At 36.4% G+C, this 16,300-nt stretch overlaps 1 protein-coding gene across 2 annotated transcripts in view; it reads left to right on the top strand.

The window, feature by feature from the left end:
• The window catches only part of PDE1A (phosphodiesterase 1A), a 160,894-nt gene that overhangs the window by 110,509 nt on the left and 34,085 nt on the right, over positions 1–16,300 (top strand). For both annotated transcript variants that reach the window (XM_086751009.1, XM_086751010.1), the window contains 6 exons: positions 1,991–2,173; positions 2,631–2,697; positions 3,654–3,770; positions 5,173–5,313; positions 10,077–10,177; positions 13,192–13,317. In XM_086751009.1, the coding sequence (XP_086607135.1) occupies positions 1,991–2,173; positions 2,631–2,697; positions 3,654–3,770; positions 5,173–5,313; positions 10,077–10,177; positions 13,192–13,317 (735 nt within the window). The remainder of the gene's footprint in view (positions 1–1,990; positions 2,174–2,630; positions 2,698–3,653; positions 3,771–5,172; positions 5,314–10,076; positions 10,178–13,191; positions 13,318–16,300) is intronic.

Raw genomic sequence — 16,300 nt, 5'->3', positions numbered from 1 at the left:
CTGTCTTCATAAAGTAACTCCTATTACTATCATTTGCAGACTGAATAGTCCTGCTGTTTTACAAATGAGTGGTTGAAAAGATTAGAGAAACTGCAGTATCTCTTGCTGGCCTTAATTTGTACTTCAGCAGCTCGTATGTGCAGAGCTCAGGACTTGGTTCCAAATTCAGATCTGCATCAGACTATAGCAAACTGATGTAGAGCTCTGCTTCACGCTGCACAGGTGATGTGGTCTGAGGCAGCCTAATGCCCATGGTCCTTTTATTGCTGGAGTAATTTCATCGCATTTGATAACTGTTGGAATAGGTACAAAAATATGTTTTAGGGATTATAAGGTTTATTCCTGATTATACTACACATACATCAAATGTCAAATTTTCCTCAGAAATATAAATGTACTGATCTCTCCAGGGATACTTAATAACAGTGTTATACTAGTAGGGATTTAAGTGGAATATAACATCCTTTTTAATTCAGGCAGTAAAATCAATTTATAGCCTTTAACCTATAGCCAGTCTCAACCTTGGTTCAATTTTGCAAGATAATTTGCCCAGATCCTTTCCTCTACACAAGTCCTGGTCCTCCAAAATAAATTACTGACTTTTGGCCTGTAGTGGAAAAGGAAGTGATAATTTTCCTCTCCGAAATACCCATCTGCAAATGCTGTTAGCCAAATTCCCACCAAATATATATCCCAGGAATCCTGTTCACTCAGGAGAAGAAACCCAAGGTTTAACTTGACAAGCGTATTGTCTGATAAGAAAATCACACTCAAAAATACTTTGTCCATCATTCCTTTGTATCCAATTCATACAAACTCGAACAGTTTCAGAAAGACAGCACTAGAGAAATAGATCTGTGTAATCAAAGAATGCCTGCAATTCAATTAGTACCACTGTTACTAAAATATTTTAAAAGGGTGGTATGCTTTATGTATGTTTGGGTCATCCTAACTCTGGGATTTCTTGCATAATTACATGAAGGAAAACTTGTTACCTGATGAAATAAGAGATTTGGTTCTTGGAAAAATCCAGCAGACTGAATGATATGGGCAAATAACAGTAAGAAAAAAAAGGTTGTGTTCCTAAATCTGGTAGGTTTATAGAAGTGTAGAATTAAGTGTTGAGTCTGTTTTAAGATAATATTTAGTTACATGTTTCTTCTAAATAAACTCATGTCCTCCAATTCAGTTTTGGTGAAGTTTCTTTTTAATACTACTTCTATTTTGCAAGAGGTATGTGTAACTTTTTTAACTTTTTGAACAACTAAGAAAGCTGACTTGCAATCCAGTCTTGTATAATATCTTTACTGCTGTGATTTTGTTACCCTGCCTTCAACAGGAATACAAGTCTCCGCACAGAATGAATGAATTCTCTGTAATACTTTTATTGCACTGGAATAACATGATGGGCATGTATAGAGGGCGTTCATTGAAATGCACTCACTATAGCATTGCTATATAATATAATTTACTTTGCATGTAAGTATCAAAACAGTTTTTCTGCTGTTTTGGAAGACAGATCAGATGGACCACTGGTGTTGCCAGTTACAGCAGCAACCCCTTTTTCTATAGATGTTCATGTCAACCACTGTTTTAGACATCTCCTCAGGATTTTGTAACTCATTCATTACACTTCAATCCACCAAAGCTGTGACATCGTTGTAGAAAAGTCTTCACTTGCCTTTACTTGAATATATTGCGTTTGAGTATCTTTTACCTTCTGGAACATGAGCAGTGGGAGAGAGGGAAGATATCTCCTGTGCCCACCCTCCCAGTATGTCTACTGGGAAGCTCAGTAGTCATGGGCTTCTGGGCTACTATGTCCAGCGGCAGTGTGACTACCAGAGAAGACATTGAATGATGTGCTGAGTCAATGCTACAGATGACCTCCACTCCTTTTAAATTAAGTTTTTTTAGTTGTTCACTTGTCCGTACTGCGTTTGCTTCAGTCTCCCATCTTCTTGATGAACTTTTATTTTTTTTTTTGTAGGAAGCTTTTGGACACTGAGGATGAGCTCTCTGACATCCAATCGGATTCAGTCCCGCTGGAAGTGCGGGACTGGTTAGCTTCTACATTTACAAGGGAAATGGGAATAGTGAAGAGGAGACCTGAAGAAAAGCCCAAATTCCGAAGCATTGTTCATGCTGTACAGGCTGGGATTTTTGTAGAAAGGTGAGTGCTTTCTTTTGTCATTGTAGCAGGTACTGCATTTAACCACACTGTCTGTTGCTAAGATCCATTAAGTGGTGGGATGAACTTGAAGCAAAACTCTGAGCCAGGATTTAGGTTTCAATTTCTGCAATCGCTATATTTTTCTGTACAGAAATCCAGATGAAACCTCTACATTTGTAGCGAAATTTCCTGAACTTTGGAAAATTTTGAGGATAGACTTTATAGCTTGGAAACTTCTACATGAAAATGTACCAAAGGCAGCACTAACATAAAAGAGTAATACACCATATAGACTTTTCTCATAAGTTCAGAAAAAGACTTATGTCATCTCTGGGATCAGACTCTAAGATAGCTTAGTGTTATTTCACAAACTCTGAAAGATGAATTTTAAAAAGTGAAATGATTCCATTACTTTTTAAAGGAATGCTATTACTTAATGTTTTATTTGTTCTTTTAGGATGTACCGAAGAACTTCTAGCATGGTTGGTTTGGCTTACCCAGCAGAAGTGATAGTAACATTTAAGGTGAAATAAGTTTAATCACTGTGGAATTTGAATGTACTTGTACTTATATTTAGTGACTTTTAGGGTGAAATGAATATGTCTTTCTACTGAACATACTCTGGCTTTATTTAGTACTACAGAACTGAGCACACAGAACAGAGAAGTTAATGGTTAAAAATTCACAAATAACATATGATTCTGTTTATTGTTTCACTGATTAGTTTTGATTTCATTTAGATGTTATTAGGGCAATAGGATGAAATTGGTATAGAAATATGAAATATGGTTTTATCAGCTCCCAGTGCTATGGTAATCAGTGTCTCAAAGAGCAGAATTTGTTTCCTTTTTAGGAAGGAAAAAGAAGAAATAGTATTGGGATAGAGCTAACAAAAGAAGCTGTAGCTTATGGAAAATGTACAGTATTTACTGTGAATTTAAGACATTACTGTAGTTCAGCCAAGAGGCAAACTTTTATAGTAGTAAAGTTCCTGTGGCTATGTATGCAATTAAAAAAAATGGTATCTCTTGAGAGTGTAGTGCCTCACCTTTTCCCCTCAAAGTCAAACATTGCTATATTATTCTCAAATGGCTGTATGGCTATGGTGTTAATGACATTGCATAATAGCCTGTTTAAAGGATGGGTATTCACATTAGCCTCATGAGGTTCTATAGACAATTTGTATGCAGAAAGTTAAATATAAAAGATTAAGGCCTTTGATTTGAAGCATACAAAGTTGCATAGGTCATGTTACAGGTATTTTATTCAGAACTGGCACAACTATTTTCATCATTAATATTGAGTCATTAATGTGTTATCTACAGTAGGAGTTTGAAAGGTTTTGAAACAAAAAACCACCAAACTCTTCTCCCTTCCCTCCAGAAAAAAAAACCCAGATAACTTTTCCAGTGATTAACTGGAAACTTACTTAAACAGATGGAAATGTTATGTTTTTTTTTTCTTTTCCCCTCGTCTACAGGATGTTGATAAATGGTCTTTTGACGTATTTGCCCTAAATGAAGCAAGTGGAGAGCACAGTCTGAAATTTATGATGTATGAGCTGTTTACCCGATATGACCTTTTGAGCCGTTTCAAGGTCAGAAACTAGCCACAAATGAAAATATGTACGCAAAAATAAGTATGTCAAATTTAAAACACAAGAAAGCCAACATATGTTTGAAATGTTTGGGTTTTTTTTATTGTACAGTGCAGTGCAGAATTTCAAATATGGCAAATCAAACATTGTAATATGCCAATAGTTCTACCAAGTGGTATAGAAAAAAATTTGCACCTAAAGCACGCAAATTTTTCTGCAACTCAAAAAATTGAAAGCTATGTAGACTCATGGCAAGTCAATTTGGAATGGGATGTTGCTAGTGAACAGCTAAATGCTGTAAACATTAAATAAGCAGATTGTATATACAGCTTATTTACTCAGCAGTATTGTATCAGTGTCCTGGCTTTGTGGAACAAAGATTCCTAATAAAGCACTTGTAGTTAGTGCTAAGTACTTTTTTCATGGTCTAGATTGTAGTATGTTGCCCACCACTGTGCAGGGGTTTCACCTGAGCCTTCCTTTCCTATCCAATTTAGGGGATATAAAAGAGTGTTTGCAGTGTATTGCAATACAATATGGTGTACTTATAACCAGCTTTGAAAGGCTGAGATTAAAAATGGATCGAAATGCCAAATTTATAATTATAATATTACCAAATAAATGTTTAGTTATAGTTTCAAAATCTCTCCACTGCAAAATGCCATGCTCCTTTTGAAGAGGCTGCCTCACTCTGAAGTTGATTTTTATATTTTTAACTGATAACCCAGACTCATCTTTTCCCATCAAGCTTTTCCCTTCAAGCTCTGGATGCTTGGAGTCAGCACCACGCTAAAGCTACCATTAACTACACAGTCAGAAAGTATATGATGTTACTGGCTCAGTGGATAAGCCCATTCTCAGTCCTACTGTTTCCCTTGCAGGGCTTTTAAATAAAGAAAAAAGTAATTTCATTATATGGGAAAATAAATGAGACTAGAGAGTACCTATACTTCATACATTGCCTGGAGGAAGAGGAGGGGAAGTCATACTATCACATTCAAGGATACCTTGTCTCAGGCAAGGTAAAACTGGTACAGAAAAGGAAATAATCCTATTGTTAGACTCCTATCTGTCATGCCTTTGTTATATGAGCAGCCTACAGAGTCTGGGTACAGACAGACAGAAATGTCTTGAAAATTATTTGGTTGATAGCTCTGCATTCTCTTGTACACTAACGAAATGCTGTATATGGTGTATGTAAAGGGATGTAACATCTATAAGAACTGGATGAGAACTCTCTGATGCATGTAAGATACTGGACCTTTACATTTTAAATTTTTCTTTTGTTGTTTGTTAACTAAATTCTATGGGGTTTTTTTGTTGTTGTTTATTTATTGCATGAGTAGCTTTGCAGCTGTTGGAGGAAAAAAAAAATATTATTTTAATTTTTGCTTCCCCCTAGATCCCTGTTCCCAATCTTATTTCATTTGCTGAAGCTCTTGAAGTTGGTTACAGCAAATACAAAAATCCATATCACAATTTGATCCATGCAGCTGATGTCACTCAAACTGTGCATTACATAATGATTCGCACTGGTATCATGGTAAGAAGTGCTGCAATGTTCAATTTACTTATTTTCTTAGACTCTGCTGTTTTGGATGAATGAGTATGAGAATGAGCTCCCTTGAAAATTGTGCAGTGATAGATTCCAAACTACCATTCAGGCTGTGAACTTCATGTCATTTTAACAGTTCTTCCAGGCTGGAACTCTCCTGATGCAGAGGAAAAAGGAAGAAAAAAATCCTCCTTAAAATCTTTTTACTTTTCATTGCCTGGGCTTGGGTATTATATATCACACTAAAAGAGATACATTTGTGGGAGCAGGCAGGTGAGAATTTTTCACTTCCACATCACAGCCTGGGAGGTGTGATCAGTTAAGGAAGCTTTAGTATCTGCTGAGGTCTTGCCCATTGAAAGATACACTGAATCAGCACAGGCTTACTCAAATATTCTGCAGCTGCTTTTTCTTTTAGTTTATAACCTTATTTAGGACTACTCTTGCATATTGTATGTGCCTATAGTAGGCAGGAGATTGCATTTGCCTTGCAGTATCCCAATATTTTTTAGTATTTGTTTTGTGGACTGAAGTGAGTCCATGCAAGCATTTTTACTTTAAACTCTTATCTAGATTTAATACCAGCAGTGGGAGCCTCCTCACTATCAGCTTGCTAGACAAAAGTAAATACTAACTGAAAGGAAATGGACATATCTGTCAGTGGCCTTTTGATTATTTGTTTTCACTATGAATGCACTTGTTTAAAAAAAAAGAAAAAAGGTGGGAAGTGTTAGTGTCTGATTTCTGTTTGCACAGCCATGAAAATTCCGTAAGACTTTTGGAAAGGAAAATTTTAGGGCTGACTCTAGATGTTTGTGCTCCAATATAAACATAATAAATGACAGTCATTCACTTTTGTTAAGCCTTTTCTCACCAAAATCTTTGCCTTTGGCTTCAGTGGAGGCAAGAAAAGTTCCTAGGCATTGCAGGGTTTGATTCTACTGGTTGAAGGAAGTGTTTGGCTTCTAAGCATCGAGTTTTTAAAGCTACATTTAAACACAAGTACTATTTGCAGAGTGAAAACTGGAGTCTTCACCAGCTAAGATTCCTTTTCACATTAAGATATTTTCTTGAGAAAGGACTTCCATGTCATACTGAAGCACAGACCAGAAAGGTCTTGCCAAGATAAGGCCAAACCAAAGTTCTTGTGTACGATATTCGCCTATCAAAATAATATTTTAATAAAAGAAAAAGCTTGAAAATATTAGATCATGGTTCCTATCCCACCCTTCTCTTTTACTGTAAGATCAACTGCAAGCATTAAGTGATGTGAGACATTTCTTTGTTGCAGGTATAGACCTGGATCAGCAACTTAACAAATCCCTTTGTTGTATTATACATTATAAACATCCCTTTGGCTGATTGTAACTGTGCCCCTCTGCCCTTCAAAACAGACAATAGCATCCAGATTTTCTTTGTGATGCCAGGACAAGGTTCCAGCTTCCAGAGCTATCTTAGTCCATTTAGGATGCTTAGCCATTGATTAAACAGCTTTGCAACACACTTTGTGTATCTCTGAACACTGAATGATGGAACTTTTCTGGTATTTGAATATCTGCTGTTCCACTGTGTGCACAGGAGAATGAGAAAGCCCTCTCCAACTCAAATTTTACAGTATTAGCATCTTAACCTTGTAACTGCACTTTGATGTGATATTAACAACTATTTTCAGATAAGCTTAGACTTCATTGCTCTTACTTTGCAGTAAAACCTCATTAATGTTGTAATGCTGCTACAAAATATTCCTATAAAATTAGAGCAGGTTTTAAATATTCTCATTTGATTACTGAATTATGATATTGGAAAGTTCTTGGAAAGATATCTAACTAGGACAACACTTAGTCAAGAGTGCCTTAAAACAGATGTAGCTTGCCAGGCAGAAGGAACGTTTATAGAAAATAGTGTCTGAAAGAAGGCCTAGTGATTCTCCATATTGCAAAGTATTTCTGTCCCAAATGTCATTTGCAGTTTGAGAACACATCAGTATCATGCAAATATTCTATTTAATTTGTTGGAGTTTTTTTTTCTGTTGCCTGGTTGACCCTACAGAACCCTACTCAATAACAATTTGAAGTTTGCATCTCAAGGTAATAGTTTTCAGAGTATGTCCATTGTAATGCCTCTTTTAACTCTTCTCTGTCTTTTAAAAATACCTGAATTGGAGTCAATTTGGTGCAATTCTGTACCAAATTCCCATGTGGATTTTGCAAATTGGCATGTGATTTGAAGTTCTTGTGCTTTCATTGTATTTTAAGGAACCGATACTGACTCCCAAATCTTGCAAAGTATCGCTGTCCTTGTTCACTTCTGAAAGACATACTGAAGCAAATGTTTCAAGAAGCTAGGTTTTAGAAAATCTTTTTCTCAATTCCTGTTGTTGAGGTCATACATTTTGTATCTTTTATAAGCACCTGGAAAATAGCCGTATTTCAGCATTTGCAGAAAAATTTAGCTGGTCAGGGTATATGCTTCTCCAAGAGCCTTTAGAGAGATTGAAGTGAAGAATAACACATATTCAAAGTTGCATTTAGAGAAATAAAAGTATCATTGTATTTTCCAAAAGTTACTGTCTATCTTAAGAAACAAGATACATGCACCTCAGATCAATGTGTTAAAAAGTTAGATATCACAGATGGCACACAATCTATTAACCTTCCCAAGAGATTAAGTCCCAGATGATACAAGTGAAATATGTAACTCAAGCTTGCATTTGTGAAGTCTTCATCTTTATAAAGATTTAAGAATCCAAGTCCCAGGGAATACATCTTGTAAAGAACTTTTGAGTCATCGATCATCTTCCCACCATCCCTTTTCTCCTCCCACGTACCTGGATTGCTCAAACTAAAGGAAAAAAAATGTCTTAACTGTCAATAAGTACATTGTGAGACTCCCTTTCTTACTCATTTTTCATCCATCATTGTTTAAAAAAAATTGTTAGAACCAGAGCTCATGAAAAGTTGAAACGTATGTATTTACTTATAATTATTTATAATACTGGAAAATATCTCTCAGTGGAAGAGATCTTTTCCAGCAGGTATGACACCTCCATGGCATAGTATCTTCCAGGAGGGAAGCAGATTCCAGCTCTTCACAGTCTTGCGGATCTGATTTTCCTTCTCCTTTTGAGAAAAACTGTTGTTAACTCTCTCTCTAAGAGCTTTCTCCTGCTTCCTTAGAAATCCTTTAGCTAAAGTAGTCCTCTGATCCTCTGATTTTGATACTGATCTGAATTTTTACTGTACAGCTACAGTCTCTAGAATACTTGCTGTTATGGTATTGTATGAAGTTTCTGTGTAGCCCATAGATATTGTGAGTAAGGAATGCTCTTCTACTTGCTTTTTCTAGCAACTATTTTCTTTACAAAAAAGCTGATCTTTGAAAAGGCATCTTAAAGAAAAAGTTTGTGTTTAGCTTTAGTTACTAATAATTTCTGGGTTTCTATTCTATTTGATATGTTGAAAACATTGTGAAAGCCAAGACCGGTCATGACCTGGTTTCTTGCGACACACAATAGGATGAAGGTCATAGTTTCCAATTTTAGAACTGCTTACAGTACGTTTTCATTTCTCTCTTGTGACCTTTTTAAATCTATACTGCTTCACCAACAACCAGTACTTGTTGTTCCTCAGCAGTCTCATTTTGTCATTGAATGACCTTTCTCATTATTCTCACATTACTTATGAATCTTGACTGTTTCCTTTCTTCTTCTTTGAAAGAAGTACTAATATTGGCAGCTTATACTACTTCTGGCAGCTTATACATCTTATAGCCATTCAGACACATATATGTGCATATATGGCTGCGTAAGGATGAGATCATTCTTCAGTCCTTTAGTACAGAAGCTTACTTCTACACTAAAAAAGTCTGAATTATGTGTGTAAATGCTTGACTGGCATTTGACTTAATCAGTCCTATGACTGCGGGGGTTAATTATCGTATAATTTTTCTGCCCCCATTTTTAGATGGAGTAAATTTCCTCCTCAAGGATGATTTATCATTCAAGAAATAGAACTTGAAAGATAAAACAAAAGAGGTTATTTTCCAAACTGAGCGATACAGAACAGTATCAGATATAGAGACAGAACAGCCTTGGTTAGCAAGAGGTATAACAGTGCACAAAACTCCCGGGTCTGCAGTGTTTTGTATACATGACCCATATTACCTTTTGTTCTGTGTAACTGTATGCTAGCCTTGTGCACTCTCTTTTTGCATTACTAAAAAGTATGATAAAATTTAGAACAGAAAAATCTCCCATGGGCCTAATTTTAGTGCTATGTACACTGGTAAGATACATCTAATGCTGATGTTGTACCTAGAATGTATTATGAACTCTAAATATTGTTCACTAAAAGACAAATTATAACCTTAACTTCATATTAAATTTTTAGATGAATATACAATAATTTGGCAAATGCTATGTATGAGCTAGCAGATTAGACACTTCATATTCAAAACAGCTACAAAGTATACCACGTAATTATCTTAATAACTTCTTATATTTTTGGCTGTCAGTATTTACTTTGCTAGTGTCCATATGGATGTTAACTTGGTCTAAGAGAAATCATAATAACTACAATGAGTTATTTTACTGTATAATAATGATGTGTTATGCAAATATAGTTACCTGGAATAAGACAAGAATAAAGTTCACTTAAGTGAAAGGTAATGCAAGACGTTTTCAGTACTGTAGTGTTTAATCTGAATTAGGCTATTAGAGAAAATATGACCAAGATTTGTTTTTCATTTACCAGCACTGGCTCACAGAACTGGAAATTTTAGCAATGATCTTTGCAGCTGCCATCCATGATTATGAACATACTGGGACCACAAACAATTTTCATATTCAGACAAGGTAAGCAAAGTGGTCTCTTAAGTGTCATATCTGGAGTATGGTGTTCATTGGTCTGAACAGTTTCATATCTGTTACTGATACAGCCAAGAAGTAGCCAGGTCATTCCTGATTTTGCAAATTGCTTCCTTGATCTCTGTGCAGTTAAGGGAACTGCTCACATGAACAAAGGCAGTGTGGAAAAGTAAGGAGTTAGCTCCATAGTGCTTGAAATCATTATGTTTTGGAGCTGAAATATCAAGGCAGATTTCCAAAAGACTCAGAACACGGACTTCAAAACTCCTCACCCCTCTATTTACTTGCTTCAGTTCTGATATTTCTGACTCAAAAATTTCTTCCACAGTGTCCCAAGAAAAGTACCTCTTCACTTTCAGCAATGTGCCTGCACTTACTTCAGCTGCTACATTCAACTACAGCTTTAGAAATCCCTACCAAGAGTCCTCTCCTAGCATGTTCTGACAGCATCTGCAGTAGTTACAAAAAAGAAATCTAGAAAGAAATCCAGTTTGAAAGTCAAGCTAACTGTATTCTCAGTGTGTCATCCTAGCCTCTGGTCCAGAACAACAGCATATACCTCTCTCCCTTAAAATATTTCCAACTTATCAAAGAAAACACCGCCCAATCCATTACTGGGTGATAAATAGTACACCTGATACTTAGCTTAGTACAAATCATCTTATTGTTCTCTCACACTAGATTGTACTTTGATTTTAGTATCCTCAGTTGAGGAGGTCCGCTTTACCTGCTTTTGAAAAAAAATTGCACTGGCATATTCTAACAAAATAACTCTGTGCTAGAAATACCACTACTCTGAACAGAAGCATCCTTGCACTCACCTGTATGGATAAAGTGCCCAATGGTTACATTTAAATTAAATCCATAACATACTTGTGCCTTGAGGTATGCCCTTCAATAATGAGCAAATTCTAGATCTGCAGCTGAAATAAAGACATAATTCTTTTCTCCCTCAGCACAGTCTGGCTAAAAATAAACTTCAGTTTGTTGTTCCAAGTTTATGTTACTTTTCTATTTTTCTCCTTAATATTTTACTCTGAAGAGTTGCAAAAGTGGAAAATTAATTAAGCTGTTAGCCTTCGATTTTTACTTGTGAATATTTGCAAACAGGTATTTGTTTTGTGATGGAGCTCATTCTTGCCTCCTAGGGGAACTTGGCCCTGATGTTGCATCCCAGGGCCACGTGTCCAGGCTTCTGCCTGAGAAGAGCTAATGAAATGACTGTCATAGTCTTAGCACATATTAGCACTGCTTAAAACTAGCCATAAGTAACTCTGTGGGTCAAAGTGTGCTTCATAAAGGTATGTGATTGACATACCACAGATTTTAGTAGAATCATGGATATAAACATATTCATTATTTAGGTAGGTTGTGGTTTCATAGAATCATAAAATGGCTTGGATTGGAAGGGACCTTCAAAGGTCATTTAGTCCAACCCCCCTGCAACCAGATCAGGTTGCTCAGAGCCCCCTCCAACCTGCCCTTGAATGTTTCCAGGCATTGGGGCATCCACCACCTCTCTGGGCAACCTGTTCCAGTGCTTCACTACCCTCATTGTAAAAAAATTTTGCCTTGTATCTAGTCTAAGTCTAGCCTCTTTTAGTTGAAAATCATTACCCCTTGTCCTATCGCTATAGGCCCTGTTAAAAAGTTTGTCCCCGTCTTTCTTATAAGCCCCCTTTTATGTACTGGAAGGCAATAATAAGGTCTCCCCAGAGCCTCCTCTTCTCCAGGCTGAACAGCCTCAACTCTCTCAGCTTGTCTTCATAGGAGAATGCTTCAGCCCTCTGATAATTTTTGTGGCCCTCCTCTGGACCTGCTCGAACAGGTCCGTGTCTTTCCTGTGCTGAGGGCTCCAGAGCTGGATGCAGTACTCTAGGTGGAGTCTCACCAGAGTGGAGTAGTTTTTTCTCTCTAAATAAAGTTTCCAATCATATTTTAATTTTTTTCATTCCTTGGTATCATACCGTACACCTGAGTGGTTACGCTGAATATATACTATGGCTCAACAGAACAAAAGGTTGAATGTACCTTATTAATATCATAGTAAACTGCGCTGCTAAATTGTCACACCTTTCTTCTAGTACAGACTTTTCGCTTGACCAAATTGAAAAGGTCAGGAATGTCAGAAGTGTAGCAGAGAGGGGAGACCCGAGGTTGCTTAGCAAGTCAGATCAGGTCTTGGGGAAACAAATTGCCCAAGAATTAATGAAGTTTGAAATGAAGTATGATAAATCCATATTACATCAGAATTTGTGAAAATCTATGTGCAATTTTGGTATTGTAGATTAGTCTTTAATTATGAAGGAAAAGATACTGTCAAGGGTGCTAACATTATGGCAAGGGTCTGGGCTTTAGGAAGCACTTGAGTGCAATCAAATTTCAGCTTAGCGTCTCTTCCATTCCTTTGTTATAAGGCTGAAGGTTTGGCTGGTTTTCTGACAAAAGATGACATTCATTTAAAATATATGAAATTGAAGAGTTTTAATATTTTCTTATTTACAACTCTTTCTGATTATGAGTGACATGGGCCAAAACACATATCTCTCAGAACAGGGGTGGTGACTTTTAAATACCCATGCTATATGTGGAGTCCTCTCAGTTGGTGAATGCATTGCATTTTAAATGGTTGTGTCACCAAAGAGCACTCTTGAGTAGCCTAATTAGAGCATTGCTGTTGCTCTACAATGCTGTCTACAATCAAGAAGCTCAAAGATCTCCTCCCAAGTTTTTGTCAGAGTTATATAAATAAAACATTACACTTTTAAAAATAGGACTTTTCCACAAACAGTATATACAATGGTATCATGATAATTTTTTATGCATTTAGGATGGAAACTTTGTCAGTATTTGATACAATAGGAACACATAAATATACTTTCATATGTATATGTAGTATATATTCAGTGTCAATAGTTCTCATACAGGATACAGAGTCCTACCTTCCCCAGTGCCATTATCAGGATGCTATTGCAAATTCTGCCTTTTTTTTTTAACACTAGGTCAGATGTTGCAATATTGTACAATGATCGTTCTGTTCTTGAGAATCATCATGTAAGTGCTGCTTATAGACTCATGCAAGAGGAAGAGATGAACATCCTGGCAAATTTAACCAAAGATGACTGGAGGTAAGACCTACTGTGACATTCAAACTTAATTCCAGTATTTAAAAATAATAAAAAACACTAGGCCTTCCCTGTGGAGTCTATTTTAAGAGTTCAAATTACAGGAAGAAGCTTTGGCACTGGAAGGAGTAATGGATATTTAAAGCTTAGGGAAGGCTGCTGTGGTGTAAAGAAGTACTGTTTGGGAGATTACATATAATTTTCCAAGTGAGATTGTGTATTTATGAGGCACAGCGTTGGATTGTGTGGACAGTGTCTCAGGTGAGATAGCTCTTCAGAGAAACCACAGTGTTTCCCCTCTTGAGCTAGGTAACCTTTGTCTAACAGTTGGTTAAAACCTCAGTGCAGACTCACACTACTGCCTACTTGAGAACTACTGCCTCTGGGATTTCTGCTGTGTAACACAGCATAGCATAGTCACATCTTGGTTAAGCATTAAGAAATGAATTATCTGGAGAGTCCAAAAGTAATAAAGACCCAGAAGCACTGTAGAAATCCCTTTCTTCTTCTTCTTCTGCTTAATTTTAGTGTAATGCCTAAAATTTGAAAATTTGACCAGCTGAAAGAATCAGGATCATAATTGATATGTCATAAGTACTAAGACCTGGAAGACCAAAATTAACAAGTGTTAGAGAAAAGAATTTCTCCATTATTAGAAAGGACGTGTTATCTTTGTATATCTTTGATTGTTACATATAGCACTTAAAATATGAGTCTTCTGTAAACACAACTATTATTAGGAGATCCTAAAAATAACTTCTAAATAGGTGGACTGTGAAGTCAGAGGGAGATGTTCTGCTTCTGGGAAGGTCTCCCACTGTGAATGATGCCACCATGAATAACAAAGCTGTACTCTGTTTTATTTATATTTTCACAAAGCTATACTTTTGTGAAGGAATATGTGAATGTCAGATCAAATTTTGGTGTGGTGTATATTTACAGATAAAGGGCTGTTTTTACATGGTAGATTTACATTATTTTACTTATCTACATGATCAGAACATCCCTAAATAAAGCATTTACTGAATCTAAGTCTGCTGACCATTTTAGTTTTCAATTCATTATTTTTCTGTGACTACTTCAAAATACTTAATAGTATTTTTAATTTTTGTTTAATACAAAGTAAGAGAGGCAGCATACACTTTTTCATTCTCACAAAAGATTTATTCTCAGAGGAAATTCCTTTGGATTTAGTTATCATAAAGTTTGTGTTGTGAAATTAGCTCTGGAGAAAGATCTCTGGAATTAAGTTGTAAACTTCAGCAGTAATTGTCATACATGCTTAGATTTTTATTGCCGAAATGAGTCAACCTTGCTCTGCTTGGAACTGTTTTGGGCCTGATATTTTTTGGCCTTATAGAGCTCTGACCCTGTTTTTGCTTGTCCTAGCGATTGAGTAGGGAGAAAGTATGCTGGTAAACAGCCATCAGAGGCTGCTACTGTCTTTTAAAACCATCACTGTAGAGAGAGTAATGATTTTCAAATCTTCAGACTTGTTGAATTGAGTATGGTTTTTTTTAAGTGTTGTTGTTTCATATTGTGTCCTACAAGACAATGCTTCCAGGTAGAAAGGGGCAGGTCGTCTTCAGTTGAATTTCAGTTCAGGACTGCATCAAGGGTGGCTTCCCCAGTATTGGCTCCTTCATCTGTGGTGACCACCATGAATGAGTACAGGTTGGGAATCTTTGCAGCAACATACAGTTGCTCCAGCTGACAGAAATCTGCCTGCCAGCTAGTGCAGTGCATCCCAGTTGTTCCGTTTTGTTATGTCTCTAGGAAAAAAGAGTGATAGGGTGGAAACTCCTTTGAAAGAAAATATTTTCCAATGGAAGGAGGAGCCTATGGTTTCCAGGTGTGTGATATTTAAACATATTGCTCTGATGGACTGCAACAGAATAAAGGGAGGACTGTGATAATTGTCTTCACATTTCTGAAGCACACTCTTCTTTGCATAGATTGCTCCATCTGGTCTTCCCACAGTTCTTTTTCTTTATTATAGACCCTTTGCTCTAACTTCTGTTGTATTTCATTTCTCTGTGGTTTTTGAACCTGTGATAAACTACCACATTCCTTCAGAAGTTGCTCAATCACAGAGTAAGTGTGTTTGCACTTGCTTTTCAGTCTCCTCTCACTGTAACCCAGTTTGGATTTCCTGGAGGATTTTATTTTAGTTTTGTGAATTTTAGTGGCTGCACAGATCAGGTCCACAATAACATGCAGCTAGTTTGAAGATGGTGGAATTTGGTAACCAGAGAAGGTAGAGCTTATGGTCTCTTGTTGGGGCTATTCAGTACAACTTAGAAGAGATGTATGAACTGACTAATAAGCTCAAGCAACTAAACAAGTACTCTCAAGTCCATGTTTTGTCACTTAGCTAAGCAGTTACAGTCTGTACTTTCAAACAAGCTGGTAACTTCCAAAGTGCCAGTCTGAAAACCTGCACAACCTATTGAAGTCTGATACTTAATTTAGAGGGTCGGTCATGGAAATGATGGTTTCCTTGTATTCATTTCTAATATCCAAAAATACCTGTTACCCTGTCATCAAATACAGTTGTTCATTGGTGCAATGACAGATCCGTTAGCCACTAGATTTTCTAATTATTACTAGGGTGAACTTTTTGGATCGATACTGAAATTCATGCTGTTAGACTAACAGTTTTGAAGTTTGCACTGAATCGAATTGGCAGTAAATTGAAACGATAATTTGTTCAACTTTTTAATGTACCTCCTGGCACTGATTAATTTATTGACTACTGTCAGATCAGTTTTATTGAGTTGCAGTGATTTCATTTTTTCGAAGTATAATACCCCTGCCTGTTTAAACTGTGGTTCTACTAATTATTTCTGCAAGATTAAGTAAAATGACTGAGAATTACTTTATAGTATTACATTTTCTTTTCTACATTAATGTTAAGACAATAAATGCACTAATAAACTGTCAAATTCAATTAAGTTTAAAACATAGGATTTGATTCTGAGCAGGG

The sequence above is a fragment of the Chlamydotis macqueenii genome, chromosome 6 (genome assembly GCF_036417535.1).
Source record: "Chlamydotis macqueenii isolate bChlMac1 chromosome 6, bChlMac1.mat, whole genome shotgun sequence".
Lineage (NCBI taxonomy): Eukaryota > Metazoa > Chordata > Aves > Otidiformes > Otididae > Chlamydotis > Chlamydotis macqueenii.
Note: the sequence above shows the minus strand (reverse complement) of the source record. Positions and strands in the feature narration are given on the sequence as shown.